The sequence below is a fragment of the Zootermopsis nevadensis genome, unplaced genomic scaffold (genome assembly GCF_977971745.1).
Source record: "Zootermopsis nevadensis isolate Lab colony 2312 unplaced genomic scaffold, Znev_1.0 Znev_ptg000008l, whole genome shotgun sequence".
Lineage (NCBI taxonomy): Eukaryota > Metazoa > Arthropoda > Insecta > Blattodea > Termopsidae > Zootermopsis > Zootermopsis nevadensis.
The window spans coordinates 1,053,020-1,080,027 of record NW_028259140.1 but is presented as its reverse complement, the minus strand read 5'-3'; the positions used below and the strand labels follow the sequence as shown (position 1 = coordinate 1,080,027).

Sequence of the window (27,008 nt, the reverse complement as noted above, 5' to 3'; positions counted from 1 at the left end):
CAGACAGACATCCCCATCGCTCGTTCAGTTCGTATAAAGTGTGCAATAGAAAGCATAAACGATGGGCTCAATCAAGCATAAACGTGCTAAGCCTGTCATGTATGCAACCCAACATTCGAAAGAGCACGAATCCTTGCTCCCATCTCAGGCGTTCCATCAAATTTGTAACAGAATTCACTTGATCATGGACTTGGAACATCTGGGCTGAGAAAATGGCACACTGAATAATGTATAAGGGATGGTACAGACAGACTCAAGAAGAAAGTGTTTCTATCGTAGAAACCTTCATATTGGTTGTAAAATGTTCTTTACTTAACACACATTACTTTATTATATGAATGCTACATTCTTAATAATTTCAAAGGCCACTTTTGTTACTTCACAAAGGAAAATAAACTTAGAATTATGTATACAGGAGTTTCCTGTCGTCTTCGTTTCACAAAGTGACAAAGTGAACGGTGAATGGGGAGGTCATGGTAAACCTCTACACGTCGACCGGATTAAAATAAACACAACCTCAGCCTAGTTTGTGAATTAAATTTTTTACATTATTATTATTATTAATATTATATTTTTATTGCATATAATTTATAAAAATACGCAAATAAAAGTACACATTCCACATTTTGTGTACTGAACTTCATGTCGCCCACATGCAGACCAAATTACGCCGAAGTTGCCAGAAAGACAACATGTGACAATCTCAAATCTCACACGAACGAATCGTCTGTAGGCCAAAAACCCTGACCTTGACACACAAAATTTAATGTGTTTATATTATTTCGGTATTAAATCAGACGTCGTTCATGGCATGACTTCAGAAGACAAATGCACTTGTGTCTGGCACTTCGTGATCACTTGCATGAACGTAATCGTGTATTAAGGCATGGTCGAAGTCCTTCGTGGAGATTGGAGATCATTTGAGTAAGAGAAGAAACGACATAATGGAGCTCTAAATATAACCATGGCTCGCGGCCAGGATGTAGCAATGTCGGCACTGGCAACATCACAGCGCGTAAGGCAGTGTTCTGAGAGTGGCGAGCAGGTGAAGATGCAAAGTGTTCAACACCAAACAAGCTACGATAACAACGACACAAAACTCGACCAAATAAAAAAAAATTTAAAAAAATAAAAACTTGTAAACTTTCCAAAGTTCACAGCTGAACCAAAATACACTTAAAGACATTTGGATGACGGAAGTCCAGTCCGCGAGTGTTACACCTCCAAAACTACTTGACGGATGTTTATGAAACTTGGTATAGGCGGACTGGACTCTCATTTGCGTTCGGAAACTGAGTTTCTGCCTCTTTCCGTCTTCATTCAGGGAAAGAAACTTAAGACACTCCTGAACACAAGACTAGGGAGTTACCGCTGAACTAACCTGCTCGGTCACACACCGCCCCTTTACTACAACCGCCGAACGTCACAGTCGATGCTTGGAGATTTGGAGACCCTGGTCTCTGACCCCGACACCAGTCGTCTATTCCGACAAATATTCAGTGCTTTTCCACGTAAATACATAAACACGGCTTTACGTAATCCACACAGATGACAGAGTCATTAATTAAACTAAGAAATAATCATTTATCACAACATTTTTGGCAATAATTCTGTGAGAAAATACACTTCTCTGACAGAATTAGACATTTGCCACTAACAGGCTCACAATTCTTGACTGATTCAATGGCTCATTGAATGACTGAATGGCTGGTTGACTGATTGAATGGTCAGTCATTCAATCAGCCATTCAGGCTGATTGAATGACTGATTCAATGGCTGGTTGAATGATTGATTGAATGGCTGATTGAATGACTGATTCAATTGCTGATTGAATGACTGATTCAATGGCTCATTGAATGACTGATTGAATGGCTGGTTAAATGACTGATTGAATGACTGAAGAGAAAATCTGAGCTGAGGAAGAGAAGTGGCATGCTATACTTAACGGTGGTATTAATTTTCGACTACATGGGTTCCCAGGCAGTTCCCACTCGTCCCTCTGGTAAAGGTTAGGTTAAAGACAAGGTAAGGCGTTCGGAAGTTGAGAAGGTACAACGATTAGAAGTGAAACAAGGAGAAAAGCTGAGCATGGTCTTAATAGGTTCGATAGGATTTTTGATATTACTTTTGGGACGGTGGCATATGTTAACATGAGACAGCCACTTCAGGGCGAAATTTTCTAAGCCCATCTAAGAAAAACGAAGTTATAAACTGCTAATGTATAGTTACCACTGAGATTTGATCAATGAACTGAAAGGACGTATTCATTTTAGTGTTTCCTCCACTGTCGTAGGTTTCACAAATTATTATTGAAAATTCTTTAACGACGTTGTTAGTAGGTCAGACTGCATAGCGTCTATTCATATGATTCTCACATTTGAGTAGTGTTTTTACGGTCGACAATAAGAAGCACGTTAGTGACAACTTCAAACTGACAACAAACAACGAAATTTCGTACGCCCGCAACAATGCATTTCATATCAACAAATTAAGCCACCATAAGAAACCATGGTAACAGTCAACAGGAAGTCTTTGCGTATACACAGAAATTGCAAATAGCGAAGTTGTTGATTCAGAGTAAACAAACCTTGGCGGACGGACGTTTCAGTAAGAACAGAGAAACTAATCAAGAGATCAGGATGAACAGAATACGCGATCTGGTGAGGTGGTGTATAAACACAGTATATATGGCATGTTCACGTGTAGCCAATTACGTCAGGCGAAATGATTTTCCTCAGTCAGGTCACGACATGATTGAGGGTGGAGACAACGTCACTCCGAGGTAAGTTTATTTTGGGACATGCAATATTTAAATTGTTAAAGATTAAATAATAAAATGTAAAATTTAATGTTGTACATGCCAACAATTTTTAAAAGTAATGTCGCTCTGTTTTCGAAAATAAAACGGTTTCGCTACAACTGAATTATTACTTAAATGATGTCGAGAGTTAAGCATTTTTTGGGCGAAGTCCGCATTATGTCCGTCCACTCGATTCAACTCGGGAACAAATGAAAGAATTTGGACGAAATTTAAATATCGTACGAGCGGTGATAAAATGGCGGAGGAAGAAATTTCGGGCGGTGAGAGGTAGTGGGAATTTGTTTACTGTTTATGGTGGTTACTATGGAAACCGGGGTTCATATTGATGTAAGCGGCGATCGTCCAAAATGCTCGTGTATGTGAACGTTAGGTTAGGTTAGGGAATTTTAAGTTGGGATAGATTATTTAAATACGAATTCAAAATGTTAAAATCTGAAATGTGGAAATTAAAAAATGTTAAAGTTTGGCGTTCGTAATTTAAAAAAGAATTGAACCCTTTGAATTTAATGGTGTTTACAAAGTTTCAAAATTTAGGAGATTCAGAAATTGTTACATTCTGATTAATTATAAATTTGTTTCGAGGGACAAGGCTGATGTAATATTTTATTTATGAGATTCTTGTATTTATTACTTTATTTCTAAACGTTCTAAGTTTTTACAACGTAGTTTCTAAATCGATTTTCAATATTCGTTTAAAGTAGATAGACCCAGGTTAACCCGCTACCCGGTTCATCCGCCTTCGGATGATCGGGAGTCTGCTCTAATGTCTCAACTGAATCTCTAACCCGTCTTAGATGCGAGTTTAAATAACTTTGACATTTATTCTTTCGTACAGGGCCCCGACTCTGGCAGAAGGCCGACAGTCTATCACAACGGTAGTCATGGACCTTTCGCAATGGTTGACGAGGGCAGCTAACGCGGCTTTCTGCATCGACAGTGAGGACACCGTCAACGTCTACGTAACTGAAAACGAATTCGTTGCAAACTCTGAGTCTGACACACGAGGCCCGCGACCTCTAGAACGTCCTATCCAAGTAATCCCACAGAATGTAATTGCAATCTTTAGAGATTCATCTGATGGCCGTGATGCAAACGAAGATTCCACCGGTTCCAGTGACGTCCCATCGCTGAGACCACGTTACCGCTTACCCCGAAGAGAGTATCAGCGGTATCCTAGACGCATTTACCAAAGAAATCACACAAGGCGTCAAAACAAAACCAGAACGCCGGGCACGCGAGCAATTTGTCAAGACAGAGGAACACAAACAAACGAAATTAATGACAGTGGAATCTCTGACGGTCCTCATCATTCACGCAGAGAAAACGCAGTTGTTAATGGACAAAATTTACTCGAACGCGTGGTTGTCCCAGAGGGTACAGATGCATCCGTATCAGGAGTTAGGGGACGCTTGGTCACGGAGCGAAATACGCCCAAGGATACGCATTGTAATGAAAGGCGTATACTCGACCGTGATCGCCCTTCCTTAAGAGAACACGAAGTTAAAGTCGAAACAAACAGAGGGGGACGCAAGTCCAGGGGTGTCCCATCCCTGCGAAAAGGCTTCAGTTCAGTTAAAAAGGGTTTCCGGTGGATAAAGAGGGCAGTGACCAAGAAATGTCGTAAAGGGACGGACGAAGTTTCGCAGCAAATCACCAGGAAGCCGACCACACGACGAAATGATGAAGAAAGACAACAAACGAGCGAAATTATTAACCGTGAGATCACTGTAAGTCCTGACTATTTACGCAGAAGAAACGCATTGTATCATGGACGAAATGTACGCAAAAACGAGGTTATCCCACGGAGTACAGATCCGTCCGTGTCAGGAGATAGACATCTGGTTACGAAGCCAAATACGGCCAAGAATACGCACCATGAGGAAAGGCGTTTACGTGACACTGTTAACCCCCTCGTGTCAGCTTCGTGTGACAGGTCCACGATGGGACCCGAGTCCTCGGTTATGGAAAATTCTCAAGACGTTATGATTTAGACTCTCGCAGCTGTGAGTACGAAGATGGCTGCCTTCTGGATTCTGGTAGACGTTTACTAAACGTCCCAGAGGTCCTTGTTGTCTCCATCATCAGGGCGTCTTCGGTTTTCAGATAAATGAACTTGTCAGTCAAGGCAAAACCTTGGCCGGAGCAGGGACGCGTGGCGTCGGGAACGGGCAAGGGCAGGGTCTCCGAATGGCCAGGACCCTGCCCGATCCCTACCCTACGCCCCACTTATCTGGCCAAGGTCTTTGCGTTTATAAAACAGGCTATTAATTTGTAATGAAATTGAACTATATTGTAACGGTAGTTGTAATGATAAATATAAACTCATTAAAAGGTATGATCCTCGAATCGTACTTTATTTTCGCTTGTTTTGAGGAGCAGACGAGAAGCTGTATTGAACCCTGTTTCTTAATATTGAAGAATGTATCCACGAAGAATAAAATCGGCCACGACACGTCACAGTTTTGGCAAGTTGTAGGGGTTTAGGTATTGTCCTGCACCACAACACACACATGATTACGATTTTTAATTATAAACTGAGAATCGCATATATGTGAGCCATATTCGCTGAACAATGACGAACTTAAAAATCTGTACTCCTCCCCAAGTATTGTCACTGTGATTAAGTAAAGAAAATGAGATTGGCAGGTCATGTGGCACGCATGGATGGGGCAAGATTTGTTCACCGGGTATTGGTCGGGAAGCCAGAGGGGAAGATACCTCTTGGGAGACCTAGACGTAGATGGGAGGATAATCTCAGGCGGGATCTATGGGAGATAGGAGTTGAAGGAGACTGGATTTTGTTGGCCCAGGACAGGGTCCGGTGGAGGGCTTTGGTTAATTCGGTGATGAACCTTCGGGTTCCGTAAGCCATTTTGTTGGTTGGGTCCACTATTTGGGAAGCCAGAGGAGAAGATCTCTCTTGGGAGACCTAGACGTAGATGGGAGGATAATCTCAGGCGGGTACTATAAACCAATAAGAAGTCATCACCACTCTCCAGCTGCTTCGACCCCCGAAATATTTAGCACCCGCAAGGCTTGCGTCGTACAGTTGTTAAGCATAAATTCCTGTAACTGTAAGTAACAATCTTACTTACTAGAAAGTTAACCTACACGCAACTGACGAAGTGTTAAAAATTCACTTTTTAGGAAGTGTTAAATTTCGATATAATCGTCGTCTGCCTTTCCACTCGTTTCCAGTTTGTCACACGAGTACAAATCACACCACCTGAGCATTAAATCGATTCAAACACACAGAGTGTACGGGCTCTGAGAAGTTAAGTTCACTGTCGTTCGTCTTAACACATCCTTATACTCTCTCTCGCAGAAACAATTACCTTCAGGAAATCCGTAGCCATGGTTACTCGGGATTGTGAAAAAACAGCTGACAGTCGTCAGACACTGGTAGCGAATCGAAAGCAGGAACACCTTTTAAAAGCAACGAAGATAAAAGGTATTAGGAAACCGTACAAAGTCACGAGCGACGAGCGACTTCGCCCTAACTTTCTTCACAACCTGCGTGTTTTATATTTACAGACTTCTATCAGCAACACTACTGCTCCAAGCGGCAACCACGACTAAATTATATCACATTCCTATTACGTCATAAGATGTGTTAAATGGAAGGTGTCAGGGTGAGGTTAACAAACTTCATATTGTTACTAGGCCGTTGTACACTTTGTGCAACAATGTTTCAGGGGGACATGCTACAAAAATTGTTTACTTGGTCATTTGGAGTAAATGGTGTGACGTCATAAGGCTGATTCCAAAATTCCAGACGCGGAGACGTTTAAGAAAGACGGTGAAGTGTAGTGTTTTCTTCGCGGTACGGACCGAATTCATAAATAATATTTAGACGATCTTCGGCTTCAAAGGGTTAACCAGCTGATTTTCGTAATGGTGAAGTGTAGTGTTTTCTTTTCGGTACGGACCGAATTCATAAATAATATTTAGACGAGCTTCGGCTTCAAAGGGTTAACCAGCTGATTTTCGTAATGGTGAAGTGTAGTGTTTTCTTCGCGGTACGGACCGAATTCATAAATAATATTTAGACGAGCTTAGGCTTCAAAGGGTTAACCAGCTGATTTTCGTAATGGTGAAGTGTAGTGTTTTCTTCGCGGTACGGACCGAATTCATAAATAATATTTAGACGAGCTTAGGCTTCAAAGGGTTAACCAGCTGATTTTCGTAATGGTGAAGTGTAGTGTTTTCTTCGCGGTACGGACCGAATTCATAAATAATATTTAGACGAGCTTAGGCTTCAAAGGGTTAACCAGCTGATTTTCGTAATGGTGAAGTGTAGTGTTTTCTTCGCGGTACGGACCGAATTCATAAATAATATTTAGACGAGCTTCGGCTTCAAAGGGTTAACCAGCTGATTTTCGTAATGGTGAAGTGTAGTGTTTTCTTCGCGGTACGGGCTGAATTCTTAAATTTTATTCAGACGATCTTCGGCTTCAAAGGGTTAACCAGCTGATTTTCGTAATGGTGAAGTGTAGTGTTTTCTTTTCGGTACGGACCGAATTCATAAATAATATTTAGACGATCTTCGGGTTCAAAGGGTTAACCAGCTGATTTTCGTAATGGTGAAGTGTAGTGTTTTCTTTTCGGTACGGACCGAATTCATAAATAATATTTAGACGAGCTTCGGCTTCAAATGGCAAATACTTTTGGACGAAGAGGGAAGGACGTATGAAGGAAAGACAAGATTTTTCTTCTTCTGAGGCATTTATACGTCTCTTGGGATCTCCCTTCATTATTCGGTAATACGGTTGTAATGGCGGCCGGTGTGCGAATAGACCATCACAATCTTACTTCTGATTCTCAGACAACTGGCGTAGAGGCACGTGAAAATGATCTTCGTGTACAATCACTGGTCCATTACGCGTGTCTGCTGCGCAGAAAAGTTAAATAGTACAGGAAGAACGGACGGATGGTTTCCTCAGGGTCGCGTGCGAGCTGGAAAGCCAGTCCATGAATACGAGACATTAACGAACAAACGAACGGCCTTCGTGAGTCCTGAATAGAAAGTATTTAATTTAAAATCACGACGTTTCGGAAGTTCGTTCTACTTCAGGTGTTGACCGGGGGAGGGCAAGACACTGCCGTGTTGGGCCCCTGATAGAGAGAGTCTCAACCCCGAATTTCAAATTCAACCGACCCTAACACTAAATTTAAACTCAATCCCTTCCAACAGTTTTCAAAATGGAGTTATATTCTGCCGGATAATAATTCGAATTTCGAAAAAAAACCGTCACTCTTTTTCGTGCTACGTATAATTTGTTTCGTTTAGCTCCGGTCGCTAACTACAGAATTACTTTGTTTACCAAAGTCAACTACTTGAACACGATACGGTATTACACTTCACGACAGATGGCGCGTTAAGTTTCTCGCTTCTCGTCATTACACCAATTAAATTCTCCGTACAAAATGGCATGGACACAGTTTCCTCCCTGTCTGTCTGTCTTTGAGGTCAAACAGTGGTCACTTGTGTCACGAGGAAGCCTGCCTGCCTACTGCGCAGTGGAGAGCCGCAATTCTCTCGTTCCGACGTTGACCAGCGACAAATAGGGGGACCCCAACAGCTGTGGGGCGCTCCATGGGACCCCTCGACTTCCCAGCTACGTCATTTCCGGGATAGGACTAGAATAGCCAACGAGAAATCGTACTACGAAAACCAATAGCCCCCACGCCCCCTCCAATCATTTAGATTCATGACATGAAGAGTGGAACGTTTAAATTTCAAAATGTCAGGCAGTGAGCGGGTGGTAAGTGAGAACTGGGCGGAGGGGGAGTGGGGTTGAGGGGAAGTCCAATTCATAATCATGAAGACAATTGGCATGTGAGTTCAAGCGACATTTTACAGAGATATTTTTAGAAGTGGGCTGCTTTGACAAGCGTGTCTGGAAGTTATCAGAAAAAAAATTTTGGTTCAAAGCAAGCAACTATTATTTTTGTAAGAATCGTGGGTACTGCCATGGCGCGTCCTTGGAGAAGACTGCCTTCAAATGTGGAGGGCATTTGCGGACAGTCGATAAGGTTGTTCAGAACTGGGCATCGGAAATGCAGTGGCGTCAGAATAGATTCTTTGTATGTGGAAAGGCGTTTGTTTATACAGGCTAAAGCTATCAAAGAAAAATAAAAAGATGCCTGCCTTCCAGATCGCAGCGCCGTGTAGTCTGGTAGAACTTTACCTCCACCAACAGCGCGATGTATCATTTAAAATTTCAGTCCGTACCGCAAAGAAAACACAACATTTCTCCATTAGAAAGATTAAATGGTTAACGCTGTTTAAGAAAATAATCTCTGTTTATTGTGAGAATCATACTAAACACACAAATACAAAACACACAATAGCACACTGCTAAAGCGGGTGGTACATATACTTACCACTAGGCTTTAAAGGTTTAAGTAATCTGTGCAGCTCATAAAGCGTACGTTCGGAGAAATTATTACGTTGAATTATACAGAATGAAATGACTGTTAATTATTTTTATGAAGCTATTGCCTTGCTTATATAAACACGCTCATCCGAAATGAGATTACTGTAAACGTTATCGTGTTTAAAGATCATATCGCTCTATAAAATAAATCTTAAAACAAACGAAGACTACTTGTAATCCCATGTTCCAAGGCCCTTGTATTTTTTTTTCTTAGGAGTGTAAGTGATGGTCTAATTCGACTAAGTTTTCTGGGAAATTTAACAGACCGACAGCCCCTCCGATGGTCAAAAAATTTACCGCTTTTCAGAGAACCCAAATAATCGTTACCGTGTTTACAAACGTCCGCCACTGAAACCTGTCCTGAGGCACACGAGTCCAGTCACTAGACACTATTTTTTTACGGAATAAATTTCTGTGTTATCCTATCTACGCCTTACTGCCCAACCTAATAATTTGTTTACGAGTTTTCAAACCGAAATATGACATTTTTTCCATGCATGCAACACATTACGTATGCCACACCATGTGAAACTGTCAAAATTTAGAGTGTAACTTTTGTGTATTTTTCTATTCTGTATAGATTTAATTTGTTGCCAGTAGCAACTAATAACCAGCGCAGTTCGACTTTAAACCCATTAATCAATCCATCTGTTGCTTAATAGGAAGTGGAAAATTAAAATAACCCAAGTGATTATGCTTGCAGGTTTGCCAACAGCACAAGGACACTGCCTCGCCTCGCAATAAGCTGCAATAACGAGACAGGAAGTGGCGTAGTTGCAATAAAGTGCAGAATTTATTGCATACATCGTGACATGTTGAGCTAACCCGCGACCGACAAGCGTTCTCTCTGCGGTCCGCTACATTTTCCCAGTAGTTTTTTTTTTTGCGTGGGTGGTGGTAAAACTCAAAATCAAGTCTCTGCCTCTGTTATGAAGCCCTCACTATTACCACCTTAACATCTTTGACTCTCATTCTGTCCTGAGAATCTTTAACTATTCAATTCTCTTTCTCTCCTCAGAAATAAAGTGTCTCTGACTTTTACTCTTCTGAAATCCTTCCTGATTCCCACCTTCGTATTGAACGTAGCTTTAATCCACCGCACTGACACTGTGGGGTAAAACTACGATGCCTGTTCTATACACGCCCTTCAAAGTCCACTTTTCAATGGTAAGCCACCACTCACAAGATCGTTAAGTAGATTTAAGTATAATATTAAAATGGATGTTAGGAAAATAGGGTTGGATCGGATTCATCTAGCTCAGGGTAGGGACCGGTGGCGGGCTCTTGTGAACACGGCAGTTAACCTGGGGTTCTTGACTACCTGAGCGTGCCATCGCGTTCTCAAGAACTCCTCTCCATTGAGGTAGCTAGTTACAAGTTAGCGGATGTCTGATTAGTTAACTGTAGACGAACGTTGTGTGAATTCCATTACCTCGCAGTCCGTACTCTGACCGAATTCTACAAGTGGTACCAATTATGGAACAGAAATATAAGTCGCAGAGCCCTGTCGAAAGTCTGCGGGATCAGCCCGGGGTTGGAAGAACACAACCCAGAGACGTGAACGTTTGCAGCTCGGTACAAAAATTGAGAAATCGCCTACTCCTTTAGACGAACACGTTTCACACAGTGAACAGCATTGTGTTAGTCCTGGCACAAACACAAACGTGTGTCCACATATAAGTCACCCCACTGACCTCTGGCTAGATATATACTTAGCTTAATCCAACTTACGCACTCGCCACAGTCGGCAGTCTGATTACTCGCAGAAATTAACCCCCCACCCCCACGTCTCAGTTAAATCGCTATTAAGAAAATTAATATTTTGTCTCTTGTAGTGCTTTTGGACCGATCCCCCATCCAAGGAATACTACCGAATATATGTCAAAGCGTCTATAGAATCTACAATTTAAATCTTCATACTCTGATGACGGAGGCAGTATGACCTCTGAAACGTTGGTTAACATCGACCAGACTACACAGCGTAACAACCCAGAAGACAGAAATCTTCATACTCTGATGACGGAGGCAGTATGACCTCTGAAACGTTGGTTAACATCGACCAGACTACACAGCGTAACAACCCAGAAGACAGAAATCTTCATACTCTGATGGCGGAGGCAGTATGACCTCTGAAACGTTGGTAAACATCGACCAGACTACACAGCGCAACAACCCAGAAGACAGAAATCTTCATACTCTGATGGCGGAGGCAGTATGACCTCTGAAACGTTGGTAAACATCGACCAGACTATACAGCGTAACAACCCAGAAGACAGAAATCTTCATACTCTGATGACGGAGGCAGTATGACCTCTGAAACGTTGGTAAACATCGACCAGACTATACAGCGTAACAACCCAGAAGACGGAAGTCTTCATACTCACCGCTGTGAGAACCTCAAGTCTTACAATTTAAATCTTATATTCAGGCGGGGTAGAAGGCCGAGGTTAGATACTCGGTAGGGGCAGAGACTCGTAACCACCTGGGCCCACCCAGCTCCCCGTCCAATGGGAGTCGAGGGTTCTTAACCGGAAGTGAAATCGCCGAATCTTGAGCATTACCGCTCAGTTACATCTGCTGTCAAGGCTAATAATGCCTCTTTCAGTGTTCTGCTTAGACACAGACGTCTAACTTCCGAAGGATGTGAAATCTGTGAGTCGCGAAACGCAGCTGAGGATCGATACGGAATTTAAATGGACTTGTCCGACAGCTTCGCACACAGCACTCACGGCGAAGTAGTACACATCGAAATTCGATAAGTACTCGCGGAATTGAAAGTCACACACACGTGTCCTCTTCGCCTTTTAATCAGAGCCAGGAGCGCGTGTGAACTTCGAAGAAAGTGTTCCCTCCGAGATAAAAGCATGAAAAACATAATCAGAAGTGATTTTGGTCCATCGTGGACATCGGGGATGATCCCCTTCGTATAAATCATTAAAATTCAAAATTTTATCTCATTTCTTTTCAAAAAAAAAATTTAATTCAATCGTTTGAAAAATTACATGTAATGTACTCAGTAAGAGTTTTGGGGAATCAAAGAGGATTCGGTGGCCGCACAAAGCGAACCGAGGGCCACTAGTTGCACATCCCAGTCTTAGATCATTCTAACGATACGATAATGGGTTCGAATCCCATTCTGTGGATTGGCTTGCAACTACATTTATTTGTGTTATTTGCGTAAAGAGAAAAGACCGGAGGAGACACAAATCTGCATTAGAACGACAGAAGAGGCCTGAATATCACAGATTACTAGAACATATTCCATTATAACATTTAGCTTCTGGAATCGATATGTGAACCTCTTGAACCCAGGTTGACCTTTAAGTAATTGAGATTGGCTGAAAGCAATTTCTTAACTCTTCACTGTAAACTACATCTTGTTTACCAGTGAGAGACAAAAGTATCATTGCCATGAACAAGAAAAATTCTGGCACAAACGCCTCGTCTATTTCACAACGCAAGCACGCAAATACAAGTGGATTTAAAACGTCAAAAACATGTTCAAATTCCTAAAACCTGAACAGAATATAACACGCAATTCATTCTAATTCAATACAATAAGCGATGCTTACTAAAACTGTTATGGCCTTCACAAAAGCCCACCGCTGACCTATCTAGAAGCAGCTTAACACATCCTTCATCCTTACTCTCTATCCTTTTAGATCCGTTTTAATATTATCTCCTCAGCATTTCCTTAAAGACAGAGCAAAACCAAGAAAGCCCGTGTCAAGACGGCCGCTCTGAAGCCGAAGCTCGTCTAAATATTATTTAATAATTCAGTCCGTACCGCAAAGAAAACAACGCTGTAACTAGCCTAACCTAACGTCACCATTACGAAAATAAACTTGTTGATGGTGTTCACGGAATTAATCCTTGTTTACGTCGAGAATCCATCGATGTAAAACGCAGAACTAAAGTAGTTGGTACGTATAATTACCATTCGGCTTTCAAGGGTTCAATTGTCCATTACTACACACTTTCTGGACACGTAAATACGTGTTGTAGCGCGTTCTTAAGAGATACGCGAGCATTTAATCTTCACAATCGCGTCAAGGACGGACGCCTGTATAAAATTCTGCAGATGTCAACAAGCCATTCAGCTGTTTCTGCGCCACGGAGCTCTGCTGCAAACGCGTCATCGTTTCTTTGAATTCTCACAGTAAACATAAACATCAAAACAACACTGTGTTTCATCGCACTCCTCAAAGAAATGTACGAACACTTCATTTTGAAGTTTCAAGTCATGCCACGAAACTGCCAACTGACTAGATGGCTTAGGGAACCTGAGGGTTCATCACCGAATCAACCAAAGCCCTACACCGGTCCCTGTCCTGGACCAACAAAATCCAGTCTCCTTCAACTCCTATCTCCCATAGATCCCGCCTGAGATTATCCTCCCATCTACGTCTCTCCAGAGGTCTCTTCCCCTCAGGCTTCCCAAATAGTGGACCCAACCAACCAGATGGCTTACCGAACCCAAAGGTTCATCACCGAACTAACCAAAGCCCTCCACCGGACCCTGTCCTGGGCCAACAAAATCCAGTCTCCTTCAACTCCTATCTCCCATAGATCCCGCCTGAGATTATCCTCCCATCTAAGTCTAGGTCTCCCCAGCGGTCTCTTTCCTTCAGGCATGACATCCTCATCGCACGTTCACTTTAGGTTCAAAGACCTAGGAAGAATTTCGAGTGGTGAGCTCCCCCCCCCCCCTCCTAGGTCCTTAAGCTGAATGTCTCTCCTTACTGACGCCAACATGAGGCAGTTTCCGTCAGTTGCTTTATTAGAAAATTAATTACACGGAATAAGGGCAGTCCCGCCTCCGCCGAAACTCTGACACTGCCATTCATGAGCTGCGTGGAAGACGCCGCGGTTATTAAACTATTGGTCACAATCCAATTTCGCTTCTAAAAAACCTTTCTATCACTTCAACTGAGCGACTATCAGCTTCTAGAGAACGATTCCGCTGCACGGAGTTATTTAGATACGACTAGAATGTAACCGTCTTCTCGGATACCACTCCCTGATGATGGAGGCAGCAAGAACCTCCGAAACGTCGGTAAACTTCTACCAGACTACACGGCGCTACAACCCATAATACGGCCAACTTAGTACCCAACGCCGTGAAACATCACCTAGATACGGCTTCTTGAACGAGGTATTCAAAATGGAATATGAAAAAAAGACATTGCAAATTAACGAAAATACAAACTCCCGAAGCGGCATTCGAACCAGGGACCCTAGCCCAAAATGTTGCTATTAATGTACCAACCCCCCCCCCCCCCCAAACCAGAAGAACGTAGAATAAAATTCGGTAGTAAACAAGTTGAGAGCAATGCTAACGACCAGCGGAACACAGAGCTAGTGTATTTATATCCGTCACGTTGGCTGCAAGCCAGACGCGTCAAAGCGATGCAAGCATGCGCGACAAATTATTGAAAAGACTGTACAAAGCAGTGGCGGCCCGCAGACCTTCGAATTGGCCACTGCCACTTCCTGTCACATTCTTCTCAAATCACTGTTCAAATAATCGGTATATCTCATTTTGTGTTTGGGTAACGAGTAACTTCTACCAACTTATGAACAAATAAATAAGAATTCGAAGGAACAGGAAAAATTGTAATAACTCGGAATAACAAAAATGAAGCTATTCACGTTTATTTAGCCATTCCCCTTGTGTGACTGAGGAATACCACGCTCGGTACGCCAAACCCAGGGTCTCTAAAGCACAACTGGCATTTCATTCAGAAATACTTTCTTAAATATAACAATTAATGCGTTCATGAATTACAAATGTGACAAAGGACATACGCAAAGTGTGAAGGCGCATCACAATAAGCAACACCACATGATTCGACGTCGTTCAGCGTCTGGGTTTCAAAAGGTCAGGGAATGATACCAAAAAAAAAGAATCACAACAAACCTGTTGCTAACTACAACTTCTTTTCTCGTTATCAAATTGGCAATTCGCCATAATTTCCACGGTGAAAAACATCAAATCGTTCTGAAATACGAAGTACAGAATTTGACCTAAAAAAAATCTGTAAGCCACATTTTAAAATCTAATAGTTAAAAAGACTCGCCAAATTAACAAACTAACGAAAACGTATCGACTGGCACACAAAACACTAATAACTGTATGTACAACCATAAACCTGTAGTGTTTAAATAGTGTTTGTACGTCATTTAACATGACTGCTGTTGGTTAGTTCCGTCATAAAAAGCATTTACGTACGAGATAGTACGTAATGTTAGCTGCCTGTGTGAAGTGTGCATTTGTATCAGTAACGCAGTAAACGAATATCATGACCGGACGTTCTGGAATTAACAGGACGACAAATACAAACACATTCTGATGATACGACATTTGAGGACCTTCGGGTTCTGGGTTGTGGTCTTGAGACTCGTTTCCAACGTTTCGGAGGAAAATATTTCCTCTATCTTCAGAGTTTAAAACCAAGTGCACTGGTACATGATGTAAATCTTTATTAATTCCAACTCGGCACGAATTCATAAGGCAAAAAAAATATAAAGGACAGCGAGATTGGCGGGGCATGTAGCACAACCGGAGACGATTAGAAACGTACACAGAACTGAAGAGACACCACTTTGAAGACCAGGGCACACATGGAAAGATAATATTAAATTAGATCCCAGAGCCCAATGGGCTGGCGTTGGTTCCATAAAAGGCGACGGATCTCTTGACTAGCTGATCAACTAGCAGCTTCCGCGTAAGGATTCTCATCCATGGAGAAGGTTAGCTGATTTGAGGACATTTTTTCGATAATAGTTTAGATAAACTCTACTCAGTTAGGGCAAAGGTTAGCATTCCTACCAGTCCGTGAGTTCGGTACTCAGACACAACAACAACAGAACCACCTGCTGTGACGGAGGATGGATGAAGCTTCTACGTGTCTATGAGCACACAACCGGCGTGACTCCTCCACTCGAGGGCACTCGAGAAATTCGATCGATCAACATGATGAAACGTTATAACCTCGTTCAGACATGGCCGAGTCCACTTTCTACTTCCCGGTCTTAAACTGCGTCTTATATGCACCCAGTCCCAAGGAGATGAACGCATAAGAGAGATCTGACGCCCATCCATCCGAATGCTTCATTTCTAAAGCCTGTTGAACCAACGAACCCCTTGAGAAGCCAAATACAATGCCCCCCCCTCCAGGTTACAAACCCATATTTATGACCTCCCCTACGCCCTACATGTCCCACCCATCTCATCATCCCTGATTTATCATCGTAATAATATCGAGTATACAAATTTTAAGCTCATGAAATTTTCTCCAGTCTCCGATCACTTCATATCCTACTCCACTTAAATTTTGTATTGAACGTCTAACTTAAATTCTATTGTGAAAACGTAATTTATCCAGTCCGTACCGCGAAGAAAACACAACGCCTCACCATTACAAATATCAACTGGTTAACCCTTTAAAGCCGAACCCCGTCTAAATAATATATAATAATTCAGTCCGTACCGCGAAGAAAACACAACGCCTCGCCATTACAAATATCAACTGGTTGACGCTGTTTAAGGAAATAACAGCTGTTTACATACGAAGCCCAGATGATGCATAAAGTAGGTCATATGACATTTTATGTTCTGTATTCCACTTTTTCTTGTGGCTTCGGAAAGAAAGCAGATGAGTGGACTTATGAGCCGGCTGCGCAGATTATGAAAGGTTAACGGCGACTTTTTCCAGAACATTGCCCGACACGGGTCGCGGACCCTTCCTCCTTACCAGCGCACTTCTGAGTAAACTGTAAGACCACTGTTCGATTACCAGTGAGGGCAAAAACCTCTGCCTTCAACGCCACGATCAAAAAAGCTCTTAGAGCACTCAGCCTCAAATTGAATAAGGAAAAAGCAGGTCCCTTCCTAGGAGTAAAGACGGACGGAAACTGAAGCCGAACTCACTCATGGATTTATGTCGAGTTTAAGAAGACATTCAGCTTTATAAGCAGTAATGGATTAGTGACGAGACATGAGGACATTTTCGCCTTTTGGTATTTTATTTTTCATTCATTTGCATCTTTGAATATTGGATCCTTCGGCCTTACGTTCAGAGTTCAAACTTAGAAAACATATGAATATATTTCAGTACAGCAAAATCTGTCCGAAACGAAGCCAATGTTAAGTTCACAGACCTGTCTTTGTCGGATATTACGCAGACGAATATAGCATAACACGAAAAACAGTCTGCTAGGACACCTGTTTTCTGTTTATACACATTTGTTCCACATTGTGCTTCCAGAAATTTGTCACGGAAAGAATAACACAATTAGAAATTAAAAAATAATTAAAATCTACAACAGGAGAAACTCGTCCAAAATATTACAATGGATTACGAAAAGAACATAAAAATTAATGAATAAATGAAGTACATATATTTTTTTAAAAAATCACAAAGAAGTGTTATTTATTTCCTTATTGTCTGTTTAACGACGCTGCCAACACCTCGGACTGTTTAACGTCAAATAATACATAAACACCATAAAACAATGAATCGGTAAGAACGTGGAGAAAATAAGTCGTGGCCTAATTTAAGGTACGATCCCTTTCGCCTAGGAGAAACCCCTGAACCAGGATAGCCGATCTCCGGGCTAAAATGTGAACCCGGGACCTCCCGACTACGAAGTAAGAGTGCTACCCGCTGGACCGCGACGTTCAGGAAGGATGTTACGATCCGCTGGGACTGTTGCTACACGTGTGATTTTATTAAATAAACTGGAATCCTTCGTAGTATTCCTCGGTCGTCACAGGCAAATATTGGGGCATTATCTTGCCTTAAAATATGCCATGACCACTTCCCTCCACAGTCTTTCCAATACATCGGTAATAAATCAACCTACCACCGACGCCACACATCAAATTCAATGTATAATGCGTCGTTAAACGATCGAATCATAATTCAATCCGTTCTGGCCAATTTAACTGTTTCAGTAACTGCGTTTCTACGCCCCTTCCTGTACACACGCCCGCGGGCGTCCATGTCTGGTCGCAAATACCAAATACAAAATCCCACTGGATTCAACTCCCTCCGGGTTATGGTACAATGACGACCTCTTGTGAAATTCCGCCACCCCACATAATTGCGCCTGTTATTTTGAATTTTTTCTGTGGTCTTACTCAGTCACTCCAAACAAATGCTAGGACAACGTCATAATACGCAACGACAGACTCCTTCCACATCCTTTCCAATTCATCATTCAGACATATCCTTCGACGTTACATAACCCAAGAACGAGCCAAGTTAGCATGAAATCCTAGACACGTGATTGTTCACAAGTCTGAACATTTTTAAAATTGTATTGAACAACCTATTACAGTCATTAAATCAATCAATCAATTAATAATTTGGCTAGAGTCTTCTATACACATGACTTCCTGGCCAACTCCGAGATTTTGCGGTCCACAGCTCTAATATAAACCATATCTTACAGAGATATTCGATTATTATAAAATATTTATTCCAAAAACTGAAATTCGACTTTTAATTCCCAATTCCAATAACGTTCTCCCCCTCACATCTCATTTTACACTAATATTCTCTTATCATCTCTCAGTTCTACGACACTATTACAATTTACAAATCTCTTGCGAGACCCCGAGTCTACTAAGAAGCCAATTTCTGACACAAAACAAATGCTACAGCATGCATATAGCAAATACGTCGGTCTACCTTCTCTTCCTCGGAACACATGCTCGTTTTCCTCCCCCCCGTGCTGCTTTTCCGTCCATTTTCGGTCATCTTGATCGACTTGGAGCAGTTTCGAGTCGTTGGTAAACCGCGAAGGAAAGATTCGAAATGAGGCACTGGACGCGGGTAGCTCACGCGACAAACCAAGACACGAACGACACAGCGCAGTGACTGGACGCCCTCAGAGGCTGTAAGCGTGAGAGAGAGAGACTTGTGTATGTAACCGGAGTAAAAACTTGAATGATCAGAGCAACAGGGCCGCAGACGGCTACAGTGCCCCCTCCTACTGATGACCACGCGTCCGCAATGCTTATTATTACATACGATACACGCACCAACTGCTTCAACCTTCAGTAACTCCGTATTCTGCCTACACCAACTTTTCCTACGACTCTCACAACAAACATTGACTGATTCCTTGATCGTCGTGGAGTATCAACTAGATTTCTATACACCCAGCATCCTTAAAAATCGTAAAGCAGTGGGATCCATGAAGCTAAGGACTCGTCTCCATCTAGTGCTGAAATTAAGAAAGCGTGGAGCTTTACCTCCATCCCCCACACACACGTGTTTATGGAGTGATGCTTACTGATACAACAACATTCTTACCACTTAAATAAATGTGTTGTACTTCTCGAGTAAAGCAAGTGATTACCTCGATGGATAAGAATATTTCTTAAGAAGACAGTCGATCAGCTATTCAATAAATTTTCCGGCTCTAATGGAACCTGAAGGCTAAATTCCTTAGTCACTCAACCACAAAACTGAAAACAGGAACACCAAAATGTAGAAATCCATTCTGTGTGGGTTTCAAGGCAAGGGCTGAACTTAAGTCCGTCTCTTAGCCTGAGCTAGGCAAAGAATTAAGTTTCTGAATCGAAGATTAAATGCGGAATGTTTTAAAAACCGTTCCCTCGAAACGAAATCACCGACCTTGAAGCCTGAAGATGGAGGCAGTATGGTCCTCCTCAACACGCTACTGAGAAATGTGATAATTTTATTTGTGAATCCTTGCTGTAAACATGTGCCCTGATGACGGAGGCAGTAAGTACCCTTGAAACGTCGGTAAATTTCTACTTCAAATCCAACAATATTAATTACTGTCACACAACGAAGAGTGACATTCCTAAATCCATTGCATCCCCCCCCCCAGTTCTCTTTTACACGAAGTTCTTTAAAGTTAACGAGTTCACAAAAAAAAATGATCACCCTGTATAACATTTCCTTGTATTTTTCGCATCGCAAAATGTTTCAATTAACAGCTGCAATTAAATAAATCATAATAAAAAAGAACAAAGTCAGGATCTCAAACGGTGGGCCCATCGGTTGCAAAACATTGTAAAACAAATAACACACAACGCTGCACTGTACCCCTTGCTTGCGGGCGGATATCTCCCCCCCTCCCCAACCCATAAACACTCTCTATCAATCGGCCTTCCAAGTGGATCGTCTGCCCTATTCTGGCTCCTATTCAAATTTCAACAGACATAAATGCGCAAAAGTTGCCCATTAAAACCTGCGCACATTCGTGGCTTACACAGAGTCTGTACTAAACAATAGGGGGGCGTGGCGGGGCACACCCCCGCGTGACCTTGATTCTGATAGGCTCCCTAGAACGCTGGCATCTTAATTGCCACAGCATCCTGAAACGCAAATATTTCAATCTCTGGACCACTGCCACGTTTTGGTATTGTAAACCTCAAATTGCACCTTATTATTCGCTCTTAGCGGTTAGAACGCTGGCCTTGTAATCCTGGGGTCTCTGGTTCGATTCCCGGCGGTGCCCGAATTTATAACTTGTGTTGGGCAAGGCCGTGGTCTAGGCAACACGGAGTTTTCCTCCGTGGCATCCCAACAATTACTCCATTCACACACAGAAGAAGGCAATGGCAAACCACTTCTGGATCATCTGCCAAGAACGTATATGAACAGGTCCCAGTCCGAGAAAAGGATGGAAGGATCCTGTTCATATGGACCTGTCGTCAGACAGACGAAGAAAGTGTACAATTCTTCTGAACCCAAACAGCTTCCTCTTCGGTAACTCATAGATCTCTCAGTTAGTCAAGAATTTCACCATCGTTTATGGAACCAGCAGGTTCATTATCGCGTTCACAGGGCCCACCCACCGTTCCAAATCCTGAGCCAGATGAATCCAATCCACACTACCCAACCCTATTTCAATAAGATCATTCTGAATTGGAAATTATCTGGAAGGAAGCTGCCATGACGTAATTTAAGGTACTATCCCGACATTTACCTGGAGGTATGAGAAAAACCACGAAAACCTTTAGGATATTCTGTCTCCGGGACTTCCCGAATGAGAATCGTCCTCAAAGTTAGATTTCCACATTACATTCAAATCGAGCTTCTTAAAGTTTCTCGAAGATCATTATTCAAGCAGGCTGAGAGTAAGATACTTCTAAATAGGAACAAACGTGTACTGTAGTCGGGCGCGGCCCGAACTTTCTTGCCAAGAATGAAAATAAAACTTCACATTAAATATCCGCACGTCTCTCTTCGAAACCCACGCGAAAATGAAAAGACTTAATGAGGATGGATTAAGGAAGCCATTAATTTCAATGGTGTAGCTGCGTATGGCGTCAAACATCCTAGCGTCTGCGAGTTGAAGGCAATTGACAAGTGTCCCGAAAGACGTGTACCTTTTTCTATCGACTTTCTCAAATAATCGAGATATAACAAAACACAGTTGCGGATTAACCAAAAAAAAAACAATTCTTTTGAATATGTCTATCTTCTTGGACGTTGCGGAGCGCAGTTCCGCACGAGTTTACCGACGTTTCAGAGGTTCTTATATTTCCATCGCCCTGAAGATGGAGTCAGCCAATATGTAATACCCTGTCTCCTTGGTATCTACTATACCAGCGTTCCTCAACCTATGTTACGCGTACTACTGGTGGTACGCCATCGAAAAAGGGGTGAGAATCCATGTACTATACAACATACTACAAAATCCAGACAGCGGAAATTCGCCAACAAAACGCACATTTTGAATGCCCAGAAAGTGACAACCCTACGCAGGGAACTCATGTAAAAGCCGCAGTGTTTAACATGCTTAAAAAAGTAAAAACCGGATTCTCAAGGTAAAAACAGACGAATAATAATAGCGTTTTATATTAAGTTTCCAGAAGAGAATCTAGCGTACGTAGTAACACTTGTCTTTGCATTGGTGTTACGTAATCATAAAGTTTACGATAAGACACCACCCGCCATCTCTTGGAAGTTATTAACACTACGCGGCAATCTTTGAAACAGCAACATCACGAATGTGCGTGAATTTTATAGAACCAGGAGATTCATTACAGCCAGAGGACCCTGTCCTGAGCCAACTGAATCCACTCACGTATCTTCCATGCGATCTCTCTGCTTCACTTCGTCCGATTAAAATTTTGTATGCATTTATCATCTCAGTGTGCTACATTCGACAGAAAACTTCGGATAGTAGTAAAGGAGCTTGTACGGTAGTCGTGAAAGCCAACATTACAGTTGTCTAACAATGAGCTGGGTAGCAGTTACCGATTTCCTGACCCCAGAACTTTTTTTTTGTGCATCGTCACACCACATGGGATGTCTCGTTATGCCTCTACACAAATGGTTATCAATGAGCAAACGCTCGAATCAAGCTGACCTCAAAACAAGATTACGTAAGAGAACTGTCGAGAGGAATTCTACGCACTGCAGTTGGGCTAAGCGAAGTTCGGGTGTCTTGCAACAAATACAGGTAAGAAGTAAACAAACAAACCAAGTGTGTAAACGTTTCTTTTTATGGACGCGAACCAAAAGTGTTGCAACAAAACAGTACTCGGACATCACCAGAGTCAACCATTTGCTTCACGTAAAACACGACAATCACACAGTTTTCCAAGAACACTATTACCTGCCCTGATGGAAGGAATAAGCAACTCTGAAATGCTGATACATTTCTACCAGACTCAACAGCGTAATGATCCAGAAGACAGCTGTCTTCAAAAACAAAGCTGCTCTTGTACTTTATGAAGACGTAAAAGGGAGTGAAGGTATGACTCCACACATTCATAATTTCAGCACTAGATAAGAGTGGGTGGAAACGTCATACCACAGCTGCTTAAACCCCATTAACTCAGTGTAACTATACAGGTGGTGATAATATAATGGAATAAATTAATTACAATTACGTGGACTAAATTACCTTGGAGCAACAATTGTTTCCCAATAGAGCCTGAATATTAAAGGCCACCAATGAAAATAGTCCGGAGCACTTCACCACATTTGTGCCCCCACGTCATAAGATCTGTCCTAAGTGGCTGCTTCCTAAATCCTGGTAGCTACAGATGTTCTACATGTCTAGCCCATCACTATCTCCTTCACTGGATTACTCTAATAATATCTGGTCCGCTGTACAAATCACAAAGTTCTTCAACATGAAACATTCTCTATTCGTTATTACTTCAGTCTCCTCAGGCTCCAAATAGTTTCCTCAGATTCAAAATATTTCCAACACAACAGATCCTTGTGCAGTACAGATCTTGAAAACAAAATATTTTTCATCATCAAGGCTGCTTTGATGCAATGGTGGACCCTGGGCAAAGTATGACCTTGTAGCTCAATTCCCTCGCACAAAAATACTTCTCAAGTGTTATTTGAGCCTCTTATGGCCGTAAATATGTTGATGTTGTTCCGAGTTGTGACTGCAATAGGTAAGTCCACGTGATGTCACAATGCAGAACAAAAATACCTTTCAGTAGGAAATTTATTTACAATTAACTCCTGGTTTACTGTTCGAGTGGCTATACAGTCACTATTTCTGGGCCCCTAAAATCACGACACCCTCGGCAGCTTGTCGCTTTGCCCAATGGATAAAGCAGCCCTGTGAATTTCTGCATCGTTTATCTTATCGCATTTACCGTGTTAACATCTGTAGAAGCATGTCATCTGGGGGATGGTGTGGGCGAGGGGACCGACCACGAGTGTTCCCCAAACAGCCACCCGTTATCTGCTACGACTCTCCACCTGCCGCCAGGGTCAACTGCATCCGTTACGACGATCTCCGCCTACAAGCCTTGATGGGAAAGAGAGTTCTGGAAATTACAGTGCCCAAGAAGTCAGCTGCAACATGGGAAATGAAAGAAGGAGAGCTATGCAGGATAACCGTCATCGAGGGTTCTCAGGTAGGTTTCTGCAGAGTCAGAATCAAAGCATGTAAACATTGCAATTCAAGGACCAGACAGTTTCGTGTAAACTGAACCCACGCACAAAATAATCTGCATCTACCAGAACTTACTTTGTACATTTCATGTAAAGCTGGGATGAAATAAAAGGTACCAGTGAAGTTCTTCCCGCTAAATTTAACCCATTTCTCTTGCAGGTTGGAGATGTGAACTTCTGGAATTTACAAAATAAACGAGAAAGATTTTATTCTGGTAAGTAATGTTCACTGTAAAATTTTCTTGACATTGAATATTTTTTAGAGAAACGGAGAACATACTTCTAACCTGGAGCTTGTTCGGGCCGCTACAGTCTTACTTTTCTCTGTGTTGACACAATTCTGCAGAGGGCATGAATTAAATTCTAACACAGAAAACTTGAATTAATAACATACCCAACTTTACGATAAAATCGAAAACCGCTTTCTAATCTTACACAAGCATTTGAGAATTCTGAGAGTAGACTTGAAATACAGCAAGTTAGAAATAACCATCAGTTTTGTTATTTGATGTATTTAATCATGCAAAAACGCGGCTGGAACACCAATAAAACCGTGACTTAAATTCTGGAGTCACCTGGCTCTAATCCTAACCAAAAACCAGCTAATCTCAGGCTCAATTTCTCTTATTTTCAGTTTTCCCGTATCTCCCAAGTAAATGCTGGAATAGTGCCTGCCTCTCCTGATGCTCTCATCAGCTGATACAGCATTGTAAAATAATCCAATATATGAAAAATAACATATACAGTTTATTCTGTGTTAAAAGGAAAAACAAGACAACTTCACGCAACCCACCTGACAGTATATGACCGACTTTGGAGTAACTTGCCCTATCTCAGACCCATGGCGACTGTGGTCGCAGATTCGCTGAAGAATTATGGTATAGACGAAGATGGTGCTAGCGTTCATGATGTTATTGGTACGTACACTACTCTACAGTCCTCTGTGCATGATACTTCCAACTATCAATTTTATGTGGATTTCTTTTTATCTTGAATGAAAACTACAATTTCTTTTTTGTTGTCGTTAGATTTGGCTTGGTAATGTGGTCTCCAAAAGCACAGTCACTTTTCACAATTTTTTTTACAAATGATTTTATTCTGTTATAGGAACACGATGTGATGATTATACGTACAAACTCATAACAGGCAAGGAGCGACATGGATCCTGCCACACATACCTTACTGAAGCGGTCGCGAAATTTGGTCTGAGTGAGCAGGATGTTCATGATGTGTGGAACATTTTCATGTGTACTGGCTTTACCAAGGTTAGATCCGATTTATGCGGTTGTCGTAAGCCAAAACATTCAAAACTATGCCCACATTTTATAACAATTCCAGTGGAGCTGCAGTCAAAAGATAATTATTAATATTAATGTATTACTGGACAAAGACCAGCAAAAGACTTCGCGCACACAGAGCACATGTCCCTTTCTTCTTAATTTTATTTATACCTGTGATTCTTAGTCATCGTTTCAGTGTCGTTTGATAAAGGGCTCCAGAAAAACGATTCTGGGGAATCTTTATTCCATACTACATATGTATTTCTTAAGCATCTGTTTTCAGGATACGCACCAATACTTTACAAAAGCGAGTCCTGCAAGAAAGGGGGACTACATCGAGTTCATAGCAGATATGGATCTGTTGGTAGCAATGTCCACTTGTCCACAAGGTAAGTACTTAAAATTGTATAATTTATTTCAGTCATGGTTTCTTGGTTTCTCATCCACAGAGAACAGAGACTGAGAATATCTTGAGCAACTCGGAATACAAAATGTTAGTTCCAAATCTAAAAAGGAGGAGATCACTAGGAAGCCATACACAAACACAATACAAAATCAAAACACGGCGAATGTCTGCGCTAATAACTGTCCTTACGTTTCTGCAACTGGAGTTCAATGTACAACTTCAGTTTTTTTGGGGGGATGAGCCACGCTGAATGTTTTAAAATCGGACGGTGGGATCGGCTATGAGAGTGTGGATCTTTCCTGGGTAGTCCGAGGAGTCCAGAATGGCAGACGCGTTCCCCTTGTCCACCAGTACTACATAAACATTCGCTCCGTCCTGGAGTTCTCTCGCGGCTGCTCTTTCTCATCCAGTGACGGGATTGAGTGGGGTGTGCCCTCTTCAAAATGTGTGCTGTTTCACGTCTGGTTTCTTCTGCAGCGCCAGATGGGATGAGGGTGACGGAAGCTGCGACTCCACAGAAAATATCTTTTGTGGGTACACGTCTCAGAGCAGCTCATTCCTGAATGCTGAAGCTGTACATTTTCCTCTTTTAGCTCTTCCAGTTTGTAAACACCACAATTCCCTTATACTCTGATTAGTGGGAAGTTTTCCCGTTTCTGAATTACTGAGACAAAACCTGATCGTTACTGTTGCACTAATGGAAACAATTTAAAATCTCAATTTAAAATCTCTCCTAAAAAAGTAATACTGTTCCTGTGGAAGAAAGGTAACAACTGTGATGCTTTGTGTAATGTTTGCAGGAGATGTTTCAACACCAGTAGGAAAACCGGTTCCGGATAAAAACTGCCATCCACTTGGAGTAGAAGTATTCCGAGCAATAGACCAAAGTGTGAAAGAACACTGATTATACATAAATATTTCTACTGAATAATCAGGAAATAAACAAAAAAACAGATAAGGATAAACATAAAATTACTAAGTAAGTTTCTCATGTGATAACATGTGAAACCCTTAGACCATCAATACAATAGTTTCTCCTTATATTTGTATTAACGGCTTTCAAGCGCATTACTAAGCTCATGAAATGTGATTCAAAGGGAACAATATTAAACTGACAGTGAATTAATATTACAACTATTCCTC

At 41.9% G+C, this 27,008-nt stretch overlaps 3 protein-coding genes across 5 annotated transcripts in view; 2 read left to right on the top strand and 1 right to left on the bottom strand.

The window, feature by feature from the left end:
- Positions 1-19,242, bottom strand: part of LOC110831631 (uncharacterized protein ZK1073.1) — a 35,116-nt gene extending 15,874 nt beyond the window's left edge. The window contains exon 1 of one of the 2 annotated variants that reach the window (XM_022067852.2): positions 18,960-19,242. In XM_022067852.2, coding sequence (XP_021923544.1) covers positions 18,960-19,028 — 69 coding nt within the window. In that variant the 5' untranslated portion in view covers positions 19,029-19,242. Of the gene's footprint in view, positions 1-6,156; positions 6,344-18,959 lie in introns of those variants that run through there. The other variant, XM_022067866.2, reaches the window with a different exon arrangement.
- On the top strand, positions 1,676-5,156 carry LOC147874439 (uncharacterized). The gene is made up of 2 exons (XM_087344794.1): positions 1,676-2,782; positions 3,657-5,156. The coding sequence occupies exons 1-2, from the start codon at positions 2,640-2,642 to the stop codon at positions 4,810-4,812; spliced, it is 1,299 nt and encodes a 432-aa protein (XP_087200920.1). The 5' UTR covers positions 1,676-2,639; the 3' UTR covers positions 4,813-5,156.
- Positions 19,243-22,270: 3,028 nt separating the features above from the next.
- Positions 22,271-26,991, top strand: LOC110831665 (uncharacterized). Of its 2 annotated transcripts, none has more exons than XM_022067923.2 (7): positions 22,271-22,716; positions 23,896-24,142; positions 24,340-24,394; positions 24,944-25,096; positions 25,287-25,444; positions 25,743-25,848; positions 26,666-26,991. In XM_022067923.2, the coding sequence occupies exons 2-7, from the start codon at positions 23,900-23,902 to the stop codon at positions 26,767-26,769; spliced, it is 819 nt and encodes a 272-aa protein (XP_021923615.1). In that variant the 5' UTR covers positions 22,271-22,716; positions 23,896-23,899; the 3' UTR covers positions 26,770-26,991. The 2 variants fall into 2 exon arrangements, with proteins under 2 accessions (XP_021923615.1, XP_021923625.1); XM_022067933.2 differs by lacking the exon at positions 22,271-22,716 and adding an exon at positions 22,723-23,011.
- Positions 26,992-27,008: the final 17 nt, after the last annotated feature.